The sequence below is a fragment of the Caenorhabditis elegans genome, chromosome X (assembly GCF_000002985.6).
Source record: "Caenorhabditis elegans chromosome X".
Lineage (NCBI taxonomy): Eukaryota > Metazoa > Nematoda > Chromadorea > Rhabditida > Rhabditidae > Caenorhabditis > Caenorhabditis elegans.
In genome coordinates this window covers 14,602,406-14,610,862 of record NC_003284.9, presented here as the reverse complement: position 1 = coordinate 14,610,862, position 8,457 = coordinate 14,602,406, and the positions used below count along the sequence as shown (strand labels likewise).

Below are 8,457 nucleotides of genomic sequence, written 5' to 3'. Positions count from 1 at the left end.
TTGTGATGAACAAACATCTTACGAAATAATTGTTCAGTCAAAGTTTTGTAAGAATAAATGAGAAAAAATGAGAGATTTACGAGAATCTTAGAAATTGACCGAAAAAAAGTCGGAAGAGAGCGATTAACACTAACTAAAACATGACAAAATGCACGGCGGAATAATGCGCAAAAATATCGGGAACCGAAACAAGGCGAAGAGACACAAAATGGCTAAAGAGGCAGAGAGAAGGACGTGGTGTGAGGGTGCTAGAGAAAGAGAGGCCCGTGAGAGACGCAGACGCGTTTGCGTGTTTTGCGCGCTCTTCGCAACTGCACGCTCTGTCCCCGTCTCTATGTTTCGCTCTTATTTTGGTCTGCACTAAAACCAATCTGGTCTTTTGTCCAGTAGTTGTCATGTATGTTTAAAAATGAGTGATTCAGAATGAACAAGTAAACCGAACAACAGACACCAGAACTTTCAAACTCGCAGGAGGAAAAGGACTAAAAAGTTTAGTTTCATACAACTTTTGGCATTAAGCAAAAAAGACAAAAAATAGAAAAGAGCGCGAGCAGTCTAATCAAATTGAAATAAAACATTCTAAAGAAATCGATGACGTCATCGTCATTTTTGCTTTTTCCTCTAATCAATATATTGCCAAAGCAGCCAGTTTCATGATTCATATAAGATAAGAATGCCGAACTTTTGATACGAAGGCGGAAAAAGAGGCGAAAGTCGATGAGGAAAAGCATAAGGGACCTCGTGCGGTGGTTTATGGCAAAATAAGGAGACGCGAGAGTGTGCGGGGACTTTACTTTTCGGAAAATAGTAGGACTACTGAAATGAGAACTCTGGCTATGTTCTCCGAGAAGCATGAACTTATGACAGCAAAAGTTACGTGTTGTTAGGCTATTACACATGAAGCTGATAATAGTGATATTGTACGTTCTTTGATTATTATTTACAATTATCAACCCGGCATTTACATTATTTTCTGTACAACAATAAAGTGTAGGCGATAGCTGTTAAAATTTGTATTTTTTATTAAAAAAACTGAAAATGTTATTGATGACTGATCATTTGTAGTTTATCAGCAAATGCAAGATCTAATCGTTTTGCACGGGGGCACATGTTTGACGTAGTAGCAATTTTGACATTTTTTGCCATTTTAACGGCATTTAAGAAATGCGTCAGATGTAAAACTGATAAATGTCAAATAGAAAAGTGTCCTCATTATTTGTAAACTGTGTTTCTTCTAATGACAATGTCAAGCAAATTTTAAAGAATTGCGAACAATTATGTTCACGTTTTATTGGTATTTTAATAATAGTTAACAATTTGCATATCACCTAGATAAAATAAGAAAAAAAAAGTAGATTAATTTATCCCGTCTAAATTTCCAGTGTATTTTTTTCAAATGTTTGTGTATAAGTGATATGTAAATTTTGATAACTTATTTCAGAAATTAAAAAAATGTGGAGATTTTTGATTAGTGGTATTTAATACCTAATTAGCAATGGACATGATTTTCATTCTAAAAATGTATTTTTCTTGAAGCATTACTTTTGTAGAACGAGGCATTCATTGAGTATTTTAATATATGCATTTTTCTGACTCAAAATCCTGAATTTAAGTTTATTGCACTAACTTTCTTGGCTACCGCTATTCGGAATTCCATATTCCAAGAAAGAAAAAAATATATATCCAATTAAAAAACATAACTGGCATTACCTGATAAAAAGAACACAAAGAAGAACTAACACCGTTTTGTCAAAATTTTCAAAATAGCTCTCGCAACAAAATTATTTTTTGGTATGGGCCTATTTTAAAGAAGTTGTTTCAGTGGGGGTTTTGTCTTGATACACTTACAATAGTCCTTTTTTAAGTTTTGAAAAAAAAAATTTCAGAACACGTTCTGATAAAGTGCCCAGTTTTCGAAAACATTGGATTGTTTTTTTTAAATTTGGCCAATATCGTATAAATAAAAATAAAAATATAATTGAATTATGTTACGCAGAAAAATTCTTACAAAATTTTTTACAAAAGTTGTGTTGAAAAACTAATTATGAGAAAAGAAAAGCACAGGCAATCGGAAAGTTCAAGAAATAAGTGCGCAGCATTTGTTTCCATGTGATCAGCCGTCGCAGAAACACTACATTCTTCTTCTTCGCTATTATTTTTCAGGGATATCAGTCGAAAAATCAGAAATCGAAAATCAAAATGTGTTATAAAAGTTGTTCAAATTGTTTATTACAGTATTACACATCGCGAAACTCGTAACGGACTTGATCCCATAAATCGCAATATTTTTGAATGACACCAAGCGTCCAGACTTTGTCGGCTTTCGCTTTCTCCACAATCTTATCGGATGTCAAGTCGATATCAGATGTACCAATTTCTTCTAGCTGTAAAAAAGAACCGAATTAGCTTCATAACACTGTTTTAAAATTTAAATTAATTACCTTATCCTCACATATCCTAAGCATATGGAATTTAATATGATGCATGCGGTGAAGAAAGTCAACTGCCATTGAACACCGACCACACGATATCGCATCAGATACAATTGGATATTCTTCATCGTCTTCATTTTCATCATGGATATCGCTTGATAGATTCTCCACAAGCAGTTTTTCATTGCAAGATGTTTTGTCGAAAAAGTGAATCACTCTCCGCGGCTTTTTCCGTTTGCAAATCTGCAAAAACACACAGTTGTATAGACTTCATTCGTTTTGATGATCAGTTTCTAAATCATATAATTTATGTCAACTAACCACTATTTCCAATATTCTGCATATTCTGTAGCAAACAATGAACAATCAACTAGATGTTCTTCCTTTCCCTATCTTATTATATTTACTGTACCTGACACTTTGTAAAGCAGTGAAATGATGATTTTGATATGGCCAATCTAGTGTATTTCGCAATCCATCGATTGTGTTTCGGCTCGACAGGTATGCGTTTTTTGATCAGCCCTTCGCATTGTTTGTTGTTGGTTTCGAGTTCTGCTATTGAACGAGAATAGGTCCAATCTGAAAAAGTGGCGAGTTTTAATCGAATTCAAACATTTTATTTTTTGATTTTTCTTTTGTGATATTATGTTACACGGGAGCCGTGATCTACGTTTTATTACATTTCAAGAAGTTTTCTAAGTTTGCACATTTTGAAAAGTTTGCTATAATTTGCATGAACAAATTCAAAACATATTGATCTTGATAAGGCTTCATGTATTTTGTTACAAATTTTTCAAAAACTACCGCAGAGCTGTGCGCAAAATCATTTCGGCGAACAGTAACCTGTAGACCTTATTTGAGATATCGTTCAAATTTTTTAACAGAAAAAAAAAACAATTCTATGCTATAAACACTATGTGCATCAGTGAGCCGCCGCTCTGTAAATTGACCTAAAGGAATTTTAACAATTGTTTTGAAAACATATGGTTCTTTATTTTCCATTTGAATTTTGGGCATTCAAAATGAAATAAGCTTAGCGTGTCAGAAGTCCTTCTGTAACCACCTTACCTTTATCATCTATGAGGCTTTCCACGTGGGTTTTTGTAAACACCTGTGTTAGGTACGCGTTGACAAGAGTGTTTAGGGAGACTCGTCTTGGCTCCGTTAAAATTGAATCATCGTCTATTGGCTCAACCTTCGTCTCTTCTGCAACATTTATTTATAAAAGAAGGTGAAACAAAAAAAAATTATCAAAATACCTTCAAAAAACACAGTCCCAGGATTCTTGAACCATTCCACAGAGGACGCCGGAAACAGTTCGGCAAGGGGGACTTCGGGCTCCACTGTTGTCTCGGAACGTGTCTGTTTGATAATTTTCACAGCGACCCGGAAGTATTGTGATGAGATTTGTTCGCACCATCCCGAATACTGAAAACTGTGAAATATAAGCTGCGCTTTCTCAAAAATCAAATCTTACCGTACTACTACTGCGATAGACTAGTCGATTAGCTTTGCTATCTCTAAACGGAGGAAACTTCTGAAGTAAATTCTGATTGTCAACTCTCCATACAGCGCAATCTTCTTTCAGCATGTCAGCTTTGCATATTACATATGTTCCTTTCTGATAATACACAAATTGGGAATTAAAACAGAACGATCAATTCAAGCTCACGGGTAAAATTCCTTCAGCCGGGCCAAACATGCTGACGCGCTTCTTTTCTTCATCAGAGACGCATGGACCAATTGAAAAGTCCAAGACAGTTCGTCGAAAAGTGGGATCATTTTCTTTGTGCATTGTGTAACTGAAAATAGGACTTTCATAAATTGAAACAGTCGTAGTTTCTTCAAAACTACATATTGAAAATTTGGTTCTATCGCCGCGCCCGACACTTTTTGGGTTCCGCTCCCGGTAGGCGTTTTGGCGCCTGCATGGAAGCCCTACTTTATTTTTTTATTTGCCATGAAGAATAACTAGACTCCCATTCCCAATCAAATTCCACTTACACTTTCTTTGCCGTTTTCCTCTTCCTATACGCCACATCTTCAAAATCCGAGTCGTCATTATCACTTTTGTTCTTCTTTCTTTTATATCGCCTTCTAGTCATTGGTTCTTCATGCTGGTTTTGCACTTGCTCAACCCTTATTATAAATTTCGGAAGCATTGGCTCTTCTCGTGTCACTTTTCTCATATTCCTCACGCATTCTGTGCTGGTAACTTGTTCGGGTTTTAAGAATGCGCAAACCAGTTGCTGATCTTTTTGAGCACGAATTTCATCAGCTGTCGTGAAAAATGCTTTCTCTGAAATAGGTAATTTTGATATAAATATATGGTATTGTAAAGTTAAATATTACCATTAATTGTGTCATTGAAATTCGGCTGATGAGTTGCTGATGGTTTGGAATAATATTTCTTACTACTATACTCCTTTTCTTTATCATTTCGAATTGAAAACCCTACTCCAGTTATGTATACACTTTTCGCCTTCTGTTCAATCTTCTTCGTAAGCTCAGGCTCACGCCTCAAATCTGCCGAAGGCCCACCAAACACGAAATCATCGTCATCCTCAAACTCAAAAGCATCATAGTTTGGATCTTCTTTCCGAGCGTTTTCTCTTGCTTCAAGGGACATGAGGGCAGCTTTTTGTTTGTACACAGGAACCTGAAACATTTGAATTTTTAAAAACATTTTGTAAATGTGGATTACATTTTGTGGTTTAACGAAGTTGTTGACAAAGTCATCCTCTTCTTTTGATGCAGCGGTTGGAGCAGGTTTCGGGACTCTTTGTGGAGTAGCTGTAATTTAGTTTTGATTAATGTGATTTGGAGTTGGTAAAACTAATTCTAAAGACAAGTTACTTAAAAATGATATTAAAAAGAGATTATTGAGTCTGAAGAATGTTTATTCAAAAATAAAAACGATGAATTTCATTTTGATAAACATTTTTTAACGTGGTTTGCAGACATCTACAAAAAAATTTATTCCATAAAAATTGAGGTCTGGTTAAGGAAAACATAGCGAGACATGGGTGCGCAACAATTGCCGAAGTTTCAGAATGTCGAAAATTCATAAACCGGCATATGCCAAAATTGCCGATTGTCGGAAATTTTGAAATCCAGCAATTGCCGGAATTGCCGATTGCCGGAAATATATAAATAAACTTGATACTTTTTGAGGATTTAGGAGCCTAAACATGCATTTTAATCATTAATTTTCTATTTTCAAGCTCAAAATGATTTATTCCTTTAAGGATTGACCATTTTCTTTAAAAAAAAGACTAACCGAATACTAACAAAAAGGGGTGGAATGTTTTCAATTTTATTAAAATATATTTAGGTTTGAAAATCGCAGAACGTGTCCGGCAATTTAGACAATTTTGGCAATTTCGCCAATTGCCGGAATTGCCGGAAATTTTGAAAACTGGCAATTTCGGTAATTTCGCCAATTGCCGAAATTGCCGAAAATTTTGGAAACTGGCAATTGCCGGAATTGCCGGTTGGCGGAAATTTCCGAAATTACCTATTGCCGGAAATTCCTTATTGCCGCGCGTCCCTGTAGCGATATCTAAAATGGGGAAGATTGTCGGTGAAAAAAATTTCCTTCTGTGGTATATCATTATTCCAAACAAGTGTATTTTTCTCAAAGCGAAATACCCATTAGTTTTACTAAAAAATATACTCTTACCGTCTTTACTTGTGGATGGAACATCATGAAATACCATTTCACTCCTTGGTTTCGGTACTGGCTTTTCTTTGGTGGCGGCTTTTGCAGATGTCGATGGTGCTGATATTCCAAATATTTCGTCAAATGTCAGTTCAGCTTGGGGAGAGTCGGGTGGCGTAAACTAGAAAAGACTGACTAAAAATGGAAATTGATTGGAATTTTTTTTTGTAAAGATAGTAGGTAAAGAAACTCATTCAATCATTTTAGTTTTGAACGAATTTTGTGAAAACTGTAATTTTCTTTTTTCCAGACTCATCCTTTCCCACTTACATCAATAGGACTATGAACACGATCCGCCGAATCGGGCCGTCGATACATCGAGCCGGACCTCACGTCACTTTCCGAAAGTGATAATCCAAAAATATTGTCTACATCATCATGCGCTTCATCATCAAAGTCGATCGCGTCCCCTTTCGTCGCGTCCACCGATTCCGAAGACGTCGGCATAGACGAAGCAGCAGATGGTTCCGAAGGTTTAGTCGCCAGGCTTACAGTTGCCGTCAGTGGGGTGGCACAAGATACTGCTGGAGTACTATTGAATGTGGTTCCAGCTGAAACTTGTGCAGATGGTGTTGTTGATGGTGTCTTTGCTTGTTTCGGGTCGAGTAAAGAATCCACACAAATGTTTTTCATCCAATCTTCAACAGCAGCTTGTGCCTGAGGTATGGTCGTTTGTGCGAGTTGGGTAGTTTTCTGAAACTTTATCACACATGTTAAATATAATTAATTTATTATCCAAACCAATGCCACTTACTAGATTTAAATTTTGTCCTAGTTTGTTTTCGAGCATCATAGAGCTCTGAACAGCGAGATTATGCATTGATGTGGTGGGAATCATAGGTTGAGATGCGTTCTGAAATTATACATTGAATAAATGAACGGAATTTACTTTTTAATTAAATTTTTTTGAGAAAGAGAAAAAGCGGTTGAAACAAACCAACTTACAATTTGTGTTCCTGAAGTAGTTGGAATGGATGCGGAGAACACGTTGCTTGAGGTAGATGGCTCATTCCCAGTCATTGAGTTGAACTGCGACATTGTAAGACTTGCTTGAGGTTGCTTCTGGTTTCCGTTGTTAAAAGTGTTGTACATCGATTGCATTGCTCTTAGTTGGAACTGAAACAACAAGAAGTATACAAATTTAGTTTCGACTAGCTTTTAATAAAGTTATGTAAATAAAATAATAATTCAAGTGCAAAGTATGCGACAAAGATAGTCAAAATGATATACACAGCTCACGTCAGATTTATAATCCTATCTTATTTTCAAAAATGAGTAGTTTAACATTTTTGTCACTCGAATATATTTTTGCTAGAATTTTCCAACTCACTTGCTCAATAAGAAACTGATTTTGGAGATCGGTTTGGAGATCGCCATGAGGCAACAACTGATTGCCCATGCTGTGCATTTGCAACGACTGAATTGTTGACATAATTGCGTTGGTATTTCCATGAGGAATTCCTGAATAAAAATGCATATAAAATAAGTTTAACAATAAGTTTTAAATTTTAAATTTTAAGTTTTTTTTTTTAATTTCTTATTGCTTACCATTAAACTGCCCGGAAAACCCATTTGCCGAAAAGTCGGGCAGCAAAGATTTTTGATTACGTTGATCCATCGAATTTCATTAGTGCAGTTAGATAATCTACAAATTGGCTATTAATACGGAAACCAAACCTATAAATAAATCTAGTAAAACGCGGAAAGCAGCAAAAAAAAACGCTTTCGTTACACAATTCGAATGACCGCCATCCTATTGATTTTTCGTCCGCGAGAGGAGGTCGGCGCAAAAGAACACATCGCAGTCGGTCGCGTGTGTTTACATGTGAGTAGTGGTTAAGGATCGGAGAGTGCAGAGAAAGAGGACAAGTCGACTGGACGGACGGACTGAGTGACTGTGTAAGGGCGAATAGGCACGCGGGTGTAATTATATGAAGGGTAATGGAAGAGATAGTGGCTGTACGGACGAGGATGTTTAAAACGTAGGCCATATTGATGCTTTCCGCGATTTTTAATACAGGAGACTAATCAAAAATAGACATCACGATAACTCATAAATGCATCTTTTCAATTATTACATTGTAAGGAAAAAGTAGAAAAAGCTTAATGTATTCACTTGATTTATTTTCAGGTTTAGTTTTTCCATCCGCAACAAGAATTTTAAGGAAAAAAGAAAAATGAATGAATAGTAACTTTTCAAATAGATAATACAAAAATACTGAACCTAAAAGTTTAAAAAATGTCTTATCAGGTTTGTTTCATTTTAAGTGTGCTGTGCATATGTGTTACCAACAGGAATCGTTT

General features: G+C 35.9%; 1 protein-coding gene and 3 non-coding genes across 7 annotated transcripts; 2 read left to right on the top strand and 2 right to left on the bottom strand.

The window, feature by feature from the left end:
* The first annotated feature begins 249 nt into the window (after positions 1-249).
* On the top strand, positions 250-359 carry F54E4.14. Its single transcript, NR_072552.1, has one exon. It is a non-coding gene; the product is annotated as an Unclassified non-coding RNA F54E4.14 (non-coding RNA).
* Positions 274-400, bottom strand: F54E4.11. The gene has a single exon (NR_072551.1). It is a non-coding gene; the product is annotated as an Unclassified non-coding RNA F54E4.11 (non-coding RNA).
* A 783-nt stretch (positions 401-1,183) lies between these two features.
* F54E4.17 lies at positions 1,184-1,257 on the top strand. The gene has a single exon (NR_102236.1). It is a non-coding gene; the product is annotated as a small nucleolar RNA F54E4.17 (small nucleolar RNA).
* Positions 1,258-2,202: 945 nt separating this feature from the next.
* Positions 2,203-7,846, bottom strand: eor-2 (the record flags this gene model as incomplete). 4 transcript variants are annotated; one of them, NM_001029299.7, is made up of 17 exons in its annotated part: positions 2,209-2,384; positions 2,442-2,675; positions 2,845-3,011; positions 3,501-3,638; positions 3,692-3,860; positions 3,910-4,053; positions 4,105-4,234; positions 4,437-4,731; positions 4,785-5,091; positions 5,137-5,225; positions 5,950-5,994; positions 6,115-6,274; positions 6,424-6,846; positions 6,908-7,006; positions 7,099-7,269; positions 7,484-7,614; positions 7,702-7,798. In NM_001029299.7, the coding sequence occupies 17 exons, from the start codon at positions 7,769-7,771 to the stop codon at positions 2,238-2,240; spliced, it is 2,919 nt and encodes a 972-aa protein (NP_001024470.1). The 4 variants fall into 4 exon arrangements, with proteins under 4 accessions (NP_001024471.1, NP_001024470.1, NP_001300307.1 ...); NM_001029300.6 differs by lacking the exon at positions 5,950-5,994 and having other exon boundaries at positions 2,203-2,384; positions 7,702-7,846; NM_001313378.4 differs by lacking the exon at positions 5,950-5,994 and having other exon boundaries at positions 2,210-2,384; positions 6,424-6,852; positions 7,702-7,810.
* Positions 7,847-8,457: the final 611 nt, after the last annotated feature.